At 38.2% G+C, this 18,846-nt stretch overlaps 1 protein-coding gene across 1 annotated transcript in view; it reads left to right on the top strand.

Annotated features, from left to right (window-relative positions):
• Window positions 1-18,104, top strand: part of bbs5 (Bardet-Biedl syndrome 5) — a 50,200-nt gene extending 32,096 nt beyond the window's left edge. The window contains exons 5-12 of the mRNA XM_064329901.1: window positions 2,809-2,936; window positions 3,184-3,319; window positions 10,286-10,381; window positions 10,628-10,690; window positions 11,565-11,699; window positions 16,785-16,868; window positions 17,075-17,098; window positions 17,200-18,104. Of these exons, the coding sequence (XP_064185971.1) occupies window positions 2,809-2,936; window positions 3,184-3,319; window positions 10,286-10,381; window positions 10,628-10,690; window positions 11,565-11,699; window positions 16,785-16,868; window positions 17,075-17,098; window positions 17,200-17,304 (771 nt within the window). The 3' untranslated portion in view covers window positions 17,305-18,104. The remainder of the gene's footprint in view (window positions 1-2,808; window positions 2,937-3,183; window positions 3,320-10,285; window positions 10,382-10,627; window positions 10,691-11,564; window positions 11,700-16,784; window positions 16,869-17,074; window positions 17,099-17,199) is intronic.
• Window positions 18,105-18,846: the final 742 nt, after the last annotated feature.

Here is an 18,846-nt window from a genome sequence, read left to right as displayed (position 1 = left end):
GGGAGTCTCAAAATTCTCCTACACCGCCAATCCCACTAACAACATGTCTCCCCATTGGACATTTTACCAACACCAGCCAAATATTCACCTACACGACCCAATCAAAAACTCGCATACACACGCAAAATACCCATCACTTTTTACTCTGAAACATTTCCAGTTTGAACAGCTAGTCTGCTGTGGCCTAGTGGGCAAGGTTACAGTCTTGGGAACACAGGGTCCTAGGTTCAAGCCCAGCTAGGAACACGTTTCTTTAACCTGCTTTTACCCTCACTCATAATTGTCTACTACTTCCCAATTATTGCTTTTGCACCATATCTACCTGCCGTTCACCGAACGTATACACTGCATTATGACGTACCGTCTGCACGTTCAGTTATTAACCGGCTACAATATTGCAAAGCCATATGGATTCAACGGGAGCTCTTCTGTGCTTACTGGCCTGTGTTCTTTAAAACCACGGACAGGTTTGCTAATGATATTTCATGCATTGCATAGCTATGTCATGGTGCTGCACTAACAAAGTCACGGACTGGTAAACCTCTGGTTGAAGGATTGAATCCCGCCTCGCCCTCAGGCAGATAATTCCCCCTTTTACACTAACGTTTTCTTACGCTTATATTTGCTTTACCAAAACTCACTCACGGCCACCCATATGCATTTCATGACGGCAAATGTATTCCTTTTATTAAAAAGTTACACAAGTTCACCAATCTGCCATTTCTACTAACTATATTTTATCACTTGGCTACCATACAAAACCTTCTTATCAGCAAACGCCACGTTTCTACATTCATGTTACCTCGCCCTGTTCTCTATCTTGCCACATACAAACAATTACTACATATGTACGTTCTGCAATTCCCCATTAAAACATTACATTTAAAATCATGACTCACTCATAATTATAACTACTAGTACTGAACATGAGAAAAGTACATTAGTGCAATAGATTTCACGTTACTTAACCCTCCACTTTCACGGCTAATGCTTTATAGCAACTGTTATATATACCGTTCGATAAGGAGACTAAGCTCGCTCATGGTCACTTCATTTACTTCGCACGATAGTCTGTGATCATGTCAACGTTCACCTACATGCCCATTCTGCTAAAAACATATTGTTTCAACTACGCAATTTCATCATTTCATCCTAATTTCTCTCACACTGTTGTTATTTTCTCATATGCAAAGCCTGCTGGGACATATGCGTCTGCTCCTATTCTCCACTATCAAGTTTTCTGGTTCTAGCTTAGCAAAACAGCGAAGAGGATTCCCACCTGCAGATAAGCCTATCAAAATGCCTTATAAACCTTACAAACACTAAAAGTGCATCTCCACGAAATAACAGACAACGGAGCAAGACAGAAGGGTACACAAGTTGCGACCTAGGGAGCTCTAATTCTACGGGCTTGCTGATTCTTTTGTCAATCAAGGCTCGTTGGATGGCCGTCAAATACGTGAGTACATACACTGGCCATATTTCACCTGCGTTTCTGATGCGTTTACACTTACGCCACCGCACCCTTTGTCACAGCCACTGTTTTACATATATAGCATACCAAAACTGCTAAACGATACACGCTCATCAGACTTGAGGAATTGAGGAAATATTGAGTAACATTGCTTTGGAATACATCTTATGTAATTTCGGTGAGGCAAGATAGCCTATATTGTTTGTAGTACCGTAACTTGGCGTCATTTTGATATCAGTACTTTTAATGGCAGGCCTGGATTTTGGCAGTCTGAATGAATGAGTTATAGACAGGGTATGTCTTGTATGTGTGAGTAACTTGCCATTTTTGTACGTTGAAAACGTGTTTTTTATGAGATGTATGTATACAGCCATAAGGAACCCTATATTTTGTATTAATAAAGTAGACCTACTTCCTTCGTTTACACTGAGGCTCAGCGAAGTGTCAGCTCAAGCTCAATAATGCACGTGACCGCGCTACTTTCAAAAAGCACTGCAATGAATAGACTATTCGTTTTGTTTTCATATCATCGTTGCAATCATTTGGACTAATTTGGCAATCGTTTGATAACAGTAGGCCTATGCCGCATATGCTGTTTAGAGACCAATGGAGGAACGAGCATTGAAAAGTTTGAAAGATAGGCGTATTGGATATTCTTTATGGCTTTGAAAGTTGTGCTTGGACTTGGATACAATTACCAGACTACGGTTTCCGATTGAGGAAAGGGTGAGTAGATAATGCATTTTTCCGCCATTTGGACCTTTCAAGTTAACATGAGGATTCACATTTAGAAACGATTAGATTTGGTGTTCTTGTCTTTCTGAAACGGATCGCGATATGCGCCACAGCCGCCATCCATCTGGCTTGTAGCCTACAGCTCGCTAGGCTGTGTTTTTAACATCTTGTACCACCAAAGTATCTCTATATCTTCCATTTGTGTTTTGTTTGTGCGCGTATATTTTGTTCGTTTTGAGCGTATAGTCAGGAAATAGACAGTGCACTTAACCTTTTTGTTTGTTTAGCACAATTTATTATTATATAATTTGTTATTATTTGTTATTTGTATCAGTTGTGGTAATAAACATGTTCATTTTATATTAATTAATTTCTTCATTTCGTGAACCCCCTTTCCTCCATTGTTTCTCCTAACCCCCGGACACATTTCAGGCACAGACATTTTCCTTGTTTTAAGCCCTGGGATTAGGTTTGCAGTCCATGACAAAGTACCCGCAATGTGCTACAGCTCAGCCTTGGTGCTTGGCCCCTGACATTGCTGCTTGCATCTTTGCTTGTTCATGTTAGTGCATAAGAATTCTCCATTTTCTTTTCTGCAGAAACTTAGAGGACAGACTGAAGCATTGTACATCCTGACCAAGTGTCTTAATACCAGATTTGAATTCATTTTCACCAATGTGGTTCCTGGAAGCCCAAGATTGTTCACATCTGTCATTGCAGTCCACAGGTATTCTAGTAATTTAATCCAAGGAAACAATTAAAAGTAGTTGTTGGTTTATCTGTGTGGTTTTACACAGCATTTACATGTTCTAATATGATGAAGTTTAATTTTTTTCTACTACTCATAATTGTGTAAAATGTTATGTTTGAGAATGCATGAGTTTATACAATCTTAAAATTTTTTGACAGTCTGACAGTTTTCATGAAAAAATATTGTGTTTATTAAATTTGCGGTATTCATCACTTGTCTAAAGGGCTTATGAAACCTCCAAAATGTACCGTGACCTGAAACTAAGAGGAGCTCTCATTCAGAATAAGCAGCTGAGACTGTTGCCACAAGAACAAGTGTATGACAAAATAAACGGAGTGTGGAATCTATCCAGTGACCAGGTATTGTAGTCATTTTTTTAAATCCTATTAAACTATTTGTAAGAATGTATACATATGTCAGTCTATATGTAAGTTTATACAGAGATTGTATTCTAAGTTTCAAATCAGGGTATTAGGTTTGTGTGTCCTTTCTTTTCTGGTACACTGTGGAGAAGATGCTGAAAAGACAGTAACACAACTGCAAATTTCATAATAAGGAATAGGCATTGCATTGCATTACATTTATTTGGCAGACGTTTTTTATCCAAAGTGACGTACAATAAGTGCAATAGCCAAATAACTTGTAATGTGCCAAAGTCGCAATTAATGGTTGGAGTTAGTTGATAATGACAGAGTTGATGGGGGTTATTCCTAAAAGTTATTTGCAGTTTTTTGGCTATTACGAAGGCTGATGCCATCATGCAACTGGATTCTGAAATTCTGGCAAGCAAAGAAAGAAAACAGAATTGCCTCTGAACACAACTTGAAGGACAACTCCCACTTCAGATAATTTTGCCCCATATTAAATGAACAAACAAGTGAATAAATCAGCTTGTTGTGTGCAGCTTGGCTAGCTGTGTGAAATGTTGCCAGATGCCTGAAATGAATTCCCCCTTAAAAAAAACTCACATTCACATTCCTCCTTTTAAAATCCACTATAGAGGGTATGCATTGACGTCACTTTCCCACCGGAATACGTCCCCTCAGTCAGGACTGAGTGGCAAAACATGCTGCGACATGACTGCCTTTAGTAGAGGAAACTGCAAAACCGGGAGTAAAACAAACGCTTATCTGCTTAAATTAAAGGTAGTTGGACTCGACAATGATCCTTACCAAAGAACTTACCAAAGAACCAGTGGTCCATGGACATTCAACAAGAAATCGAAGCTATCTTTTTACAGACTGCCGAAAGCTGAAGAAAAGAGAAGCAAATGCATCGCTGCAATTCGCAGAAACAACTGGAATCCAGGCACCGAAACGTGGATTTGCGGTTGCTCTTTTGTCTCAGGTATGTTGGATTTTTGGGTAAAATCGTACCTTAATAATTTTAATGCTTGGCTAGCTAATAATATCTAACCATCCCCCCTTTGTTTGTAGAACACAAGGCTCATCATCATGGATGTTTTTTAATAAATGCTGACAAAACATTTACAGTTACACAGAATATAAATGAAAGATGCTAAATATTTAATTGATGAGTAGTCAATACAGTACATAACTTAAGGTATGATTTTACCCAAAAATCCAACCTAGCCTACCTGACACAAAATGACAACCACAAATCCACGTTTCGGTGCCTGGATTCCAGTTGTTTCTGCAAATTGCAGTGATCCATTTTCTTCTCTTTTCTTTAGCTTTCGGCAGTCTGTAAAAAGATAGCTCCGATTTCTTGTTGAATCTATTTGTACAGTCAGTCGCACAACAGCTCTTTCCCATTTTAGATGTGTTTTTTGTGCTTTCACAGCATTCAAGCTGAACGCGAACGCTGCCACTCAGTAGTCTTTCTGCCACTCAGTGGGTGTAACTGCAGTGACTTCCACTTACTGTGACGTCATGTGCATACCCTCTATCAGTCATTGTCTCCCATACATCAAAGCTTCCCAGATGGGTTTTTGGGTAAATGTTTGGGTAAATTCCCCTAGTCTGGTTATCACCTTGGCTGTGTGCTGTATGAAGCAACCTAACAATATTTTGTGGGAAATCTCATGAGAACAGCTTTTACTCTTAACCGTAGTTTTCCTGTGGGTCATAACCTCTACGATAATAATAATAATAATGAAAATAGTGTGTGGGATAAGTGGACGTCAGATGACATTGGCTACTGTAATCATAGGATGGAATCTCTGTTCTTATTGAAGAATTCTTCAGATCTTATCACACAATTTGACAACAATGAAAGATGATTATCGGGACTGCATCGTAAAGTTCTGGTGGTCAGATGAGACCAAGAATCACTTGTATCAGAGTGGTGGCAAGAGAAAAGTGTGGCGAGCAAAAGGAACTGTCCAAGCATACCACCTCATCTATGAAACTTGGTGGGGGTGATTTGGCTACCATGAGTACTGGCTCTCTTGTCTTCATTGATTGACAGAAACATCTTACCTGCTCAAGTGCAAGCAAATGGCTCCAAACTCATTGGACAGCAATTTATCCTATGGCAAGACAGTGTTGGGAATCTTCTCTCGTGTGGAACCAAGTCGGGAAAGGTGAAGTAACACGCTGAGGACCACTTTCCAATTGAAAAGGTTTTATTTCGATGAGCAAAGGGAGACTCACCACGATGCCAGGACAAGCGTTCTGTGTGAATCTCAACGAGACAGCTATAAGTGAAGGTTTAAATATTCTGTTGAGAGGTGTGGTGATTGCCTTGTGTGAACGTTCCCAGGAAGGAATATGCATTGCACCAGACTTCCCAGGGACACCAAAATGTTCTGCTGCTGGTAACACCGCTTTGATCTGTGGCTATTGTATATCCTTTTAAACAGCGATTGAACTCTCTTTGTGGCTTTGTGGCTGTGGTCTGTAACAATGGGAAGCCGTTACAGAGTGTGAGTATGGGAATGTGTATTCAGAATGTGAAGTTAAGACACTGAAAGCAATTTAATTGTTCAAACCTATCAACCGTGATCCCAAACGTACTGCTAAAGCAACAAAGGAGTTTAACATGTGTTTCATGTGCTGAAGAGAAAACTTAATGCAAATAACCCTCAAAACAAGCAAGTCTGAATACTTTCCGAAGGCACTGTAGGCTATGTTGTTCATGGTACGGCTATATGTTAAGGATTCAGGAATATTGCCTGTTAGTAGTCTTTTGTTGGGGGTCTCATGGCACATTTTTATTTTAGGCCTTACTTACTTTGTTTGCTGCACATCAAGAGGACTACAAAGTTGTGAACTTGATACTATTTTGCTCAATGAACAGCCTGCCACTTGCACTGTGGAATACAAATTGTACAATTGAAGAGATTGTTGAGTGATTTACAGGAGTGTGCCTCTTATCAGACCCCCAAATGAAAACAGTCTGTTTATTGTGCTCACAGGGAGTAAGCAGGGTCTGATGAATAGACAATGCTCAGTTGAAAACATCCTACTGATCAGCATTATGTAAAACTTAGGTTCTCCATAATACAGTGTAATCATGTTTTGTATTGTAGGAAAGCAAACAGGAAACATGGAAACAGGATCATTGATTTGTACTGTTTTGTTAAGAATGTGTCTTTATTTGATGACAGTGTTTTGCTTTAATCTTTTAGTATATAAGGGGAAAGGTGAAATGGTTTGGGAGGACTTGCCAGTACATACTCCTACATGGCATTCGCATATAGCCATCTCACTACACACACTCTTTTGCATCTGTATATTACCATCATTGCATACACTGTGAAATAAACTACATTCACTTAAACCTAGCATTCCTTTTTGACTGTTACCGTTGCACACCTAGCAGTTTCAGGGACCTAACATAAGCATAGAACTCAGGATATCTGTACCTCATAGTCACTCGCCTATACACCAGTGCTGTAGCAAGACACACAATTTTATCTGTGCAGGCTAGACACACCAGGTTCTCTGACCAGCCCTGGCCAAGCACTCCCTCGGTATAGCTGTGCAAAAGCAATGACTCAGCATGGAGAGTGTAACTTCAATTCAATTTACTCTTTGTTAGTTAGCAATGAAATACTGAAAGATCCCTTATATAAAACAGGTTAAACTATATACATGTCCTGGATCAAAAACTCCTTGGTCACAAGAGCATGAAATCTAAGGGTGGACTACTATAGATCTAAGAAGCAAAAACTAAGCAGTGTACCCAGTATCTCCAAATCTATCCAAATGTCTAATTATGCATTTCTGTAAATCACAACGTAATCATGTATTTCACTACAAAACAACTGTTTTGACTCAAGAAACTCACTGTTGCATCATTTGCAAGTGGGAATTACAAGCTTTCCATCAGTACAGTGGTCTAAAATATTTAGGGGTCCTGAAACATATCCAAAATCTCTCATCAAAAATGAATAACATGCTTTTTATCCATTATAAAGCATATATATGTGCTCCTTATGAAGCTTTAAGATGACACATTTATTAATAATGCAAAAACATTGTCACACATTGTGGTACAGTACCTAAATGTGTAATCATTAACTCTAGTATGTTTTTCTGTACTCTACAGTATGTAATGTATTCTTGTATGGGGATGGGATGACATTAAAACAATATTCAGCCTTCCACCACATTTTGGAAATGTTCCAGCTTTCACGTCATATCCGGTGCATGAAAACATAAACACTACTGGACTATTTAGTCACACAATTTAAAAAATAATGTATATAACCCAAATATTTTGGCCAGTAATACTTGCATAGCAATGATGAAATTATTTTTGTGTTCACTTGAAAGACAGAGACAGACAATCAACGCTGTCGTTCTCCTGTTCTGACTTACTCAAGAAAACTATGTCAGCTAGGTCTATCAGCAAACATATGGCTTAGCTATGTTCAGAAGTCCTCAGTAATAATAATATTTCACAAAATAAGAAGAAACTGATCGATAACATTTTTCCAGGTGCAGTGTCTTTTACTGCTACCACGGAGTGAATGCGTAAGACGGTGATGATGATTCAGAGCTCTGGGTTACACAGGTTTATGAAACGCTATTCCAAAAGTGAAATTAGACATGTTATACATCATTCGATATCTTATACTGTCACCTATTGGATAAATTAATTGTCAATCAAGCCAGATTGTTATACAAAAGGGCGACATTGTAAACAGCATGTGTGGTATCATGCACAGCTGTTTTGGAAGGTACCCAGCCATGAGCGTATATTTCAGAAACAGATTGTCCTAGACAATATATGACCACTCAGTCTCGAAAGGGACATCTCTACGTGTAAAACCAATGGTAAAGTTGTATATTTATTCCATATTTAGTCGCAGATATTGACAGTAGGATGACATGGTATAATTGTAGAAGAATTTGTCTTGTTTATTTTGTTATTCAGTGATCAGCATCTTCACTGCTGTATTGGCATATCTTAGGGCTATTGTCGGGTTTATCTTGTTGCTATGACGGAATATGATTTTTTAGTGGTGAAAGAATATTTTTATGAATGCCAAGATAGACAGTATTGTCCATTATGTCAAGGGGGTGCGTGTTAAATGAACGACCAGAGCGACAATGGTGGGGCTGTGAAACTCAGTTTTCGGCATAGTTGTCATGTATCGTCTACTAATGAAACTTAAACAATGCGTTTCTGTTTTTAACTCATACTTTGGTTGCAGTAGCACCGAATGTCTGAGTTTAGTAATCTCGGCACGCCGGCGTGCCGACCACTAGGGGCTTTGCGCTACGGGGTTAAAGGATTTTTTTTCATCAACCCCCCTTTAAACAATTAAACCCCTTTTACACACATATCAAAGGATCCATCTTCTGAAAACTACAATTTAAGATCATCTTATGTATACCAGTTCCTCTTTTTCAGATAGGAACAACTTTCAGTTCTATAATATAAACATATACATATTAAATGCCGGCATACTCTTGTAATGAAGAGCTGTTTTCCTCCTATTTCTAAGTAGTAGTAATATGCCATTGGTCTTTGAAATACCTTCTAGAAAAGGGATAACATCAGTCTCTCCTCGGACTGCAGACAGATGGGAAAACAGGTCTGGGGACACTTTATAGGAAATTTAAAAGTTTCCCCAACCTTTTAGTTTGCTGCAGCAGTGTCTCAGAGTTGCAAGCTCAGCAAGTCAGAAGTCAACAGGAGAACATTTCTTATGTGCTACTTTTTTCTCTTTAGCTTTGAGTTTAAACATTTTGACTAGAAAATATAGGCTAATTAGATATTGATTTTTGCTCTATTATCAGTTCTTATACTATCATTTCTGTGAATTCATTTAATTGCATATAGGACTTTGTATCACAACACACATGCACATAAGACCTCAGAAAAAAATTTGTGGACCTCCACAAGTCCAGTTCCTCCTTAGGAGCAATTCCCAAACTACTGGAGGTACCACAAGCACCTGTACACACAATTGTATGCAAATATAAAAATCTTGGGACCACACAGACACTACATCATTCAGGAAGGAGGCACAAATTAACTCCCAGGGCTGAACAAACTTTGGTCCGAAAGGTTCAACTAGCGAAGGAGTTGGAGGCATCAGGTACCAAATTATCTCCATCCACCATTAAGAGAATCCTACATTGCAATGGCCTGAAAAGCTATCGTGCAAGGAAGAAGCCCCTACTCCAAGACTGGCATAAAAAAGCCAGAATGAAGTTTGATCACCAGGATGAAGACCTAGCCATTTGGAGGAGTGTTCTCTGGCTTTTAGTCTGAAGAACACCATCCCAACTGTGAAGCATGGGGGTGGCAGCATCATGTTGTGGGGGTGTTTTGCTGGAAAAGGACTGGTGCGCTTCAGAAAATAGGTGGCATCATGATGAAGGAGGATTATCTGGAAATACTGAAGCAACACCTCAGGACATCAGCTAGATAGTTAAAACTTGGTCGCAACTGGGTCTTCCAGCAGGATAATGACCCTTAGCATACCTTCAAAGTTGTAACAAAATGGCTTTAAGATCAATACGATATTTCATATAATTGTTCATATACCACTTTCTGTAAGCCAATTTTTTAATCATAACCCATCAATCCCTTCAGGATTTTTGCATCAAAATTGCTGTGAGGTTGTGGCTTTGGTTCCTAAAAGCACAAGGATGTGTTTGGGATTTTTCTAATCGGGTTTTCTACACCCTAAGATGGGGATTTACCACTCTCAGATGGAGAGAGAAGTGGAAAAAGACCAGATAAAACAACAATAAAAAATAAACAAAATAGACAGTATATAATAAAAAATGTGATGCTTCATTTCCTATACCTATACATGCATACTTAAAACACAATCATCAACTGCCCTGTGAAACTCTTGTTTATTTATCTTTTGTGTTAACATAATCTTTCTCTTGCAGGGAAACCTGGGAACATTCTTTATCACCAATGTGAGAATTGTGTGGCATGCCAACATGAATGAGAGCTTCAATGTCAGCATACCTTACCTCCAGATTGTATGTATCAACAGTATCTCTGAAACCTTTGGCTCTGCAGCTTTCTGTTATTTGTTAATGCAGATATGAGACAATTACAACATTGATTCTATTTTTTTTTTTTAAAACAATATTGCCTGCCACATAAGCCCTTTATTTCTTTTACTTCATTGTGTTTTCATGGTAGGCTTTATGTTGTGAAGTTATTTATACATATTTAATTGGATGACATTTTTACTTCTTATTTTTGTCTTTCCTCCCCCTAAGCGTTCCATCAGGATTAGGGACTCAAAGTTTGGACTGGCACTGGTGATTGAGAGTTCTCAGCAGGTGATTCTGAACATATTATGTTCTTATCCTGTTCCAATGTATTATATGAATCCGTATTTTGGATTGGGGTTTGCCATTTCATTAAAAACAAGCAGGCATCGTCAGTACTGTTATGAGTCTGTGCAAGTCAGCTTAGTTTGTTCTTTACTCACTGCTGAATCAATTTCCTGTTTTTGGGATGAACTGTTAGATTGGGATGGTAGAAACAACTGCTGTGTTAAAATCAGCACACTTGATATTCTCAGTAGTCGGCAAGTGTGGTGATTCAGACACGGCCGATGCCTCTTGACACATTGAGTAATTGAGGCAATTACAGCAAGAAAGTATCACTGTTCAAAGCACTCAAACACTTGAAATATCACCATCTGTTGGTCGCTTCTGTTGTAGCTTTTTTGCAGCTTTTGACACACTGAAATAATGCATCTATGAGATAGATCTGGGATTAATACCAGATGTCTACAAACTCTTGTAGTAACAATATTGATAAAAGCTGTAGCTTGGTGTGGTGCATATGCCGCCTTCTTTGTATTTAATTTAGCTTCATATGCTTCATATCCATGCAGTACAGTTTAGCCAAATAAGTGACTGAAAAACTTTTTTTATGTAGGTAAATAGTTACATTACCATATGTGTAAGTGTTGCCTGTTTTTTTAACTGCTTATTCACAGTAGGTCACTTTATTGGCACTAATAAGTGAATCTTATAATAATGAAATTTTAAGAATATGCTGAAATTAAAGTGTTTTATAATAGGTTTTTGATGCTGACAAGTGAGGCTATGCACATTAAAAAAGCATTCTTACCACATGCTATAGTTAATGAGCTGTGTACATAATTTCTATATTGATGTCTCTATACCTTTCTAACTGTCCAAGACAGGAGGATATGTACTTGGCTTCAAGATTGACCCTATGGAGAAACTACAGGATGCAGTGAAAGAGATTAACTCTCTCCACAAGGTTTACTCTGCAAGTCCCATCTTTGGAGTGGACTATGAGATGGAGGAAAAGGTGCATTTTATTTTAATTGGATCGAGGTTCCTGAAGTTCCTTGAAAAACTTGACAGTTCTGGCTTTTGAATGTGGGAAAATTGAAAGTGATTTCACTGCTTGGAGTCCCTTAACATTGTTGAATTATGAACATTACAAAATTCTCACTTTTCTGTCTGTCACTGATCAGCCATCACTGTAATGTCCTCCAATGTATGAAATTTCCCTGACAAAATTGTTACATTGTGATGGTAGAGTTTTCAATAGAAAACTTGTTTATACTTGTTTAACCCCTTAAATCCCACTTAAAACCTAAGGCTTTTTGTACGAATCTCCCCTTGTCTTACAACCTCCAAAAAAGTTGGGACGGTAAATTAAATGCAAATAAAACAGAAAGCAGTAATTTGTACATTTACTTTGACTTGTATTAAAACAAAAACAGTACAAAGACAAGGTATTTCATATTTTACCTAATCAACTTCATTGTTTTTTGAAGATATATGTTTATTATGAATTTTATGCCTGAAACACGTACCTAAAAAGTTTGGACAGGGGCAATTTAGGACTAATAATGATGTGACAAGTTGAAATAACAAGGTGATGTGAAACAGGTGATGTTAAACAGGTGAGGCAGTCATGTTGTAGTATATAAGGAGCCTCCAAGAAAGGCCTAGTCCTTCATGAGCAAGGATGGGTCGAGGCTTGCCAATTTGCCAAGAGATGCATCAGCGAATAATCCAGCAATTTGAGAATGTTCCCAAAAGACAAATTGGTAGGATTTTGGGCATTTCACCCTCTACAGTGCACAATATAATTAAAAGATTCAAGGAATCTGGTCAAATCTCGGTGCGTAAAGGGTAATTCTGAAAACCACTTCTGAATGCGCGTGATCTTTGATCCCTCAGACGTCACTGTCTTAAAAGTCGTCATGCGTCTGTAATGGATATCATGACATGGGCTCGGGAATACTTCTGTAAACCTTTGTCAGTCAACACCATTCGCCGATACTTTTACAGATGCAAGTTAAGGCTTTACTATGCAAAGCAGAAGCCATACGTCAACACTGTTCAGAAGTGCTGCTGACCTTTCTGGGCTCGGTCTCATCTAAGTTGGACAGTAGCACAGTGGAAGCGTGTTTTGTGGTCCAACGAGTCAACATTTCAAATAGTTTTTGGACAAAACAGCCGTTGTGTTCTCCAGGCCAAAGAGGAAAAAGACCATCCAAGCTGTCATCAGCGTCAGGTCCAAAAGCCAGCGTCTGTCATGGTATGGGGGTGTGTCAGTGCCAATGGAATGGGTAACTTGCACATCTGTGACGGCACCATTAATGCAGAAAGATATGTACAAATTTTGGAGCAACATATGCTGCCATCCAGACGCCGTCTTCTCCAGGGACATCCCTTTCCGATTGAGAGTGTGTGGCGCATTATGTAGCACAAAATACAGCAATGAAGGCCCCGTACAACTGCATAGCTTTAGACTTGCATAATGGAGGAAAATCCCACTTGCTAAACTTAACCAACTGGTGTCTTCAACAGTGCCCAAACGCTTAATAAGTGTCATTAAAGTAAATGGTACAGTGGTAAACACTCGACTGTCCCAACTCTTTTGGAGCGTGTTGCAGTCATAAATTTCATAATGAACGTATATCTTCAAAAAACAATGAGATTGATTAGATAAAACATGAAATACCTTGTTTGAATAAAAGTCAAAAGTAAATTTACAAATTACTGCTTTCTGTTTTTATTTGCATTTCATTTACCGTCCCTACTTTTTTGGAATTGGGGTTGTAAATGAACCCCATTATCTCCAAAACAATACAGACATGGTTCAAAGCTTGAAATAAAGAACACTTGCACCAAAATGACCAAATCCTAACTTAATCCTATGGGAGTCTCATCGTATAAACATACAGGACACATTTATTCCGATAAACAATTTAGAAAAATCCAAAAATCGTTTGTAGCGATTACATCCACTTCTGATTCTGGAGGACACCTTGAGATTTATTTTTTCAGTTGTACCCCAGGACATATAAATCACCAGGATAAATGTTTGGACAAACTTTTGATTAAACAAAGCAGTAAAATTTGACTTGTGTTTTCCCAAAGGTGGGCCCAAGCATCCCCCCAAAAAAAACCTCTCCAAATGGCACTGTAGGAATTTCTTAACAAAATATATAATTTAATAAAATGACCGGTCGGGAAGAGGTACAAGTAGTCTTCAAAAATTTAAGTGCAATGCATGAGTTTATATAGTTTTCAGAGACAAAGAACTGTTGTTCCAGCCTATGAGATTAATTTAATCACCATGTGCAAAGATTCAATTTACTAGTCATTAGCCAATCATAAGGTAGTATCAGGGAGACATATTAAGACTGACTATGTGGGCCTAGAGGTCCTTTAATCCCCTAAAGCACTTGATTTATACCACAGCTGGAGTCCTACCTGGGAATTGAACCTGCGGCCTTTAGGTTACAAGACCAGTTCCTTACCAATTATACTACACTGCCACCCTCAAAAGTACCTTTGCACACAACTTTTAAATTATATATGAGACACTTGTTTAGCATCACAGAATTTACAACAGCCTCACACGCAGACACATACACACATGCGTATGTGAGCAGGCAGTGCCCTCTACAATAACAGTGAGATTATGCTGACCTCTCACCTTCTCCAGTGTGGTAAAAAAAAGCTGTCCAGCGTGGTAAAAAGGTTTCCCCAACTGGTGTAGCTGTTAGCTCAAAGAGGTACAATATTTCTGATCACGGAGCCCACAAGGAGGAGAATTTAAATTATTAAAAGATATATAGAATAAAATCATAAATGATTTACAGTAATATAATCCCCTTTGTCAGTACTGCAGTGTCGTTTATGCAAGGATTTACTGATAACCAATGCTCCAATAAACAATTGATGAAGCGTGCACTAAGCTGCCACTTGTGTGTTAACAAAAATGCAAAGTGAAAGTAACTGGGTATGTAGCAGAATAACTAAGCCATAATTTCAGCTAGAAGGAAGCCATAAACTGTGTTAGAAAGCTGTTGAAATGAGCTTGAAGAACATAAGACTGTAAGCTAACTAACATATACAGGGTTTCCAAGCAGGGGTAAAAGTTAGGATGGGTAGATGATAGAGAGGATTGATTTTTTCAGGTAGTAGCGGCTTGCTTTCAAGCAATTTACTCAGCACTTGAATGCCTAATTGAGATTGGAATGGGGGGTACATGTAACATGAGTGCCATGAAAGGGGGGATTTTAAGTGAAATGATTCACGGATTGTTGGCAGTTAGTCCAGGTATAGTCTGTAGAGACTATAGACTATAGACCACGGCGGAAGATGGGTAGTGAGGGAGAGGTTCGAAGAGGGACAGGGAGTTTTTTCCACCCCTGGGGAGCTAGGGTGGAGAAGCTCCGTGATCCCTTTACTCGGATGGGAGGGGGTGCAAGGTGCCCTGCTGCTGCAAAGCGGAGTGGCCACAATACACCAATGAACATTCAGTAGGCGTGGCTTTTTACAAAAATGCTTAGAAATCAAAAATCGTTTGACATAAAATGAGAATATATATTGACAGGCACACAGAGGCTTAGACTTTACATTATTGGCCAAATATAAACCTATGGTGGGACTACAGAGCTCAATCTATGAAAATAATTTAAAAATTCACATAAAATCGCAGTTCTTTTGCAGAGATCTAACTTTATCCAGTGATCAATAGCTTCATTTGGAACATATTTATCATCTCTATGGGTTGCCCCATCATTAACTGGCTGCCATTTTGGATGGTTTGTTTTTCACCTTTTCTCCTTCTAGTTTTTGACACCAAGGGCTAAATATCAGCAGGGATTGACAAAAACTCACCAACCTTGGCTGGTTTGAGGGTCAGAGTAAGTGCAAGCTCTGTTAACATGGTGTCTATCAATCACATGGTGGCGCTATAACAGATCCTTGAATGTGCAAATTTTGGAAGCATGTAGATTGATGTAGAGTTACTAAATTTGGTACATAGGTACAAGTCTTCACAGTGAATAAATATGCTTTAAGGACCCATGAAGTCCACCATATTGGAAAATTGGTGGAAAATATTAACCATTTTTTGTAAAACACTTAAATCTCCTCCTAGGCCGTTTGTCATATTGGAATGCAGCATGAAAAAATTTGTTCAGGAGACAATCTTTTTTTTAAAGTTGCCATGCCAAAAACATGGCCGCAGTAAGCCAATAAACTACCAGTGGGTGTGACTTTTTACAAAAATGCTAATAAATCAAAAATGGCTTGACTTAATATGATGTACTTTGGTATATGCATTGATAGGCACTCAAAGACTACAGTATTGGCTAAATCAAAACACATGATGGTGCTATGGAGCTCAAAATATGAACAAAAAGCATACGTTACATTTTCTACTATGTAATGAAACCATTAAAATGCCTATTCCTTTTTTTGCTATTTAGGGTAGGTTGCTTGGACCCCGTCATTGCTGCTTGCATATGTATTTATTTACTTTTTTATTTATTATTTAATCTGGGAAAATGCTCATATCTCCCAAATGGTATGGTGAAAACTTGAAATGTAGTAGGCATGTTATGGATGTGTGAAATTGTGGCTTAATTGAATTCAGTTGCTTCAGATTCATCAGAAATATGTGACCGATGAAGTAACGGAATAGAAAAAAAATTAAGTGAATGGTTTAATATCAGAGTGCATCCCCAGAATTTGGGCAGACATTTCTCGCGTTAGCATGTCAACCTGGTGAAGCTGGTAATACTGTAATGTTATGAGAGTGAAAATGAGACTGGATTCTGACTGAGCCACTCCAATAAAAAATGTCTGCCAAACATATTCAAAATGCACCAAAACCTTCAGACTGTACCTCCACAGAACAATTTTAAGTGATGTGTCTAGCACAGGTCTGCCCAACGCTCTTCCTGGAGGTCTACCACCCCATAGGTTTTCACTATAATCAAAGCACTTAAAGCACTCCTCATTCAACAGCTAGAGATCTTGTTGAGCTACTAATTAGCAGAATCAGTTGTGCCAAATTAGGTTTTTACTGGTGTGGTGGTGGTGGAGTTGATTTAATTCTAACCAACTTTAATTCCAGCCTCAACCATTAGAGGAGCTGACAGTGGAACAGCTTCCTGATGATATGGAAATAGAGCCAGATGAGCAAACTGATGCCTTCACAGTAAGTAGGCAGCATCACACTCTTCTTCAAGATTTTTTGACACTTAGCATAATAGCACATTGCTAATGGCAGGTTGCAACCTCCACAGTGTTCTTCAAAAATCCGTTTTATGAATTTAGATTGAAATGCTTTGGTGAATGAATCCATGCACATTTTTATTAATTATGTTTTGTTTCTACCCCCCCCCCCCCACTCCCACCCCCAAGGCATACTTTGCTGATGGCAACAAGGTAATGTTTCTTTGTGAGACATTTTGTGTGTGAGATTTTCTGGTACACACAAACAATGGTTTTGAGTTTCTTTTTTTCAAATGTTTTCTTTCTTTCAAAAGCAACAAGACCGGGAACCTGTGTTTTCTGAAGAGCTTGGCATAGCCATCGAGAAGCTGAAAGATGGCTTTAATCTTCAAGGGCTCTGGGAAGTTATGGGTTGTTAATTTGAGAAGTCTTACTTTCATATAATGACATTGTATGATTAGTGTAGTAATTTAATGTTCATGAGTTATTGCCTCATTGGTAGGTAGAGTAATTTAATGTTTGTGAGTTATTGCATGCATTTGGTGAAATAGGAATATACATAACTGTATGTTGTTGTAGTGTGTTTTTTACTGAGTATCTCATTCTGTTAGCAGTAGTAAACATTTAATCAGTGTTTGTAGACTTTATGGCTAGACTTATTTGTCCTGTAAATTTCACTTGAGGAAAAAATATGTATAAACCAAATGTTATGTATTAGGCTTTATATAGCAAGACATTGTTTATGTACAATGTTGCAATTCATTGTTAAGTTTTAAATGATACAATTGTTGAAAAACTAGTGGGGTTTTTGCTTTGAAAATGTTTTTGTCAATGACACACAGGTGAGTGAAATTGTTTGAAAAGGGAAAAGAGCTGTGATTCCACATGAACAGTGATCCAGGTACTATTTACAAATTTGCCGAAGGCTGAAGGATTTTTTTATACAAATAAGAAAAGGTCATTTGTTGGACATCTGACCTGACCTATGAAGATGCCAAAACTTAATTCTATATTTCATATTATTGGATGTCAGATCATGGACATGAATGAATCAAGGACTAATGTCATATGGTAATGTATTTGATGCTTTGAGGTAGATGGTGGCTTACAAATAGCATACCCCTCCCCCACTGCTCCACATCAACATCTTTATGGCAGTTTCCCAATCTTATGGAATAAAAATTTAAATAACAATAAAAAGCTTGTGTTTGGAACAAAACCTGTTTTATTTTTTTCTTCATGTCTGCTAGGTCAGTGGTTTTTAACTGGTTTTGCTTCAGGACCCAGATTTGATCTTGGACATGAAGTCCCAATACTAAAGTAGTTTATTATATGGAAGTAAACTGAAGAATACTTAAATTTAAACATTAAAAAAAGTTTATATTAAAATGCAATGCTCATGTCTAACAAACTAGGAACATAATTTCTTCCCTGTGATAACAGGAAATGAAATAACTAACTCTTTCTAGGGCTTTGGTTCCATCCACTGTGTACACAGATGCATTTGCGCAAACATTGAAGCACGGCTGCGCATGCCAGCAGCAAAACTGGGAAGTTCGCCAAGTTTTTTTTTGGGGCCAATTGCCAACAGTTGCAAAGTCACCAATGGTAATTTTTCACTAATGTTATTATTATTAGGTCTCCAAGCAGTGAAGCTACAGGAACCCTCTTGTTTTTGTCAAAAATGGCTTTAACCACTATTGTTTTCCAGTGCGTTTATTATCATCATGTTTACTATTGTTGTTCTCCTCACATTTGCACAATTTCCTGTGGGGTACATGCCATAGGTGACTTCAAACTTGGCAGCAAGATTCAAATACAGAGGGTACGCACATATGTAATATTTCCCCTAGGCCCACATGGTGGTGCTATAATTAAATGTCAAATTGTCACCCCTTTAAAATTCCTTAATTCCTACACCATTTGTCTAATTCATATGAAATGTTTTACACATGATCTCA

The sequence above is a fragment of the Anguilla rostrata genome, chromosome 3 (assembly GCF_018555375.3).
Source record: "Anguilla rostrata isolate EN2019 chromosome 3, ASM1855537v3, whole genome shotgun sequence".
Taxonomy (NCBI): domain Eukaryota; kingdom Metazoa; phylum Chordata; class Actinopteri; order Anguilliformes; family Anguillidae; genus Anguilla; species Anguilla rostrata.
This window is presented reverse-complemented; position numbering and strand designations above follow the sequence as displayed.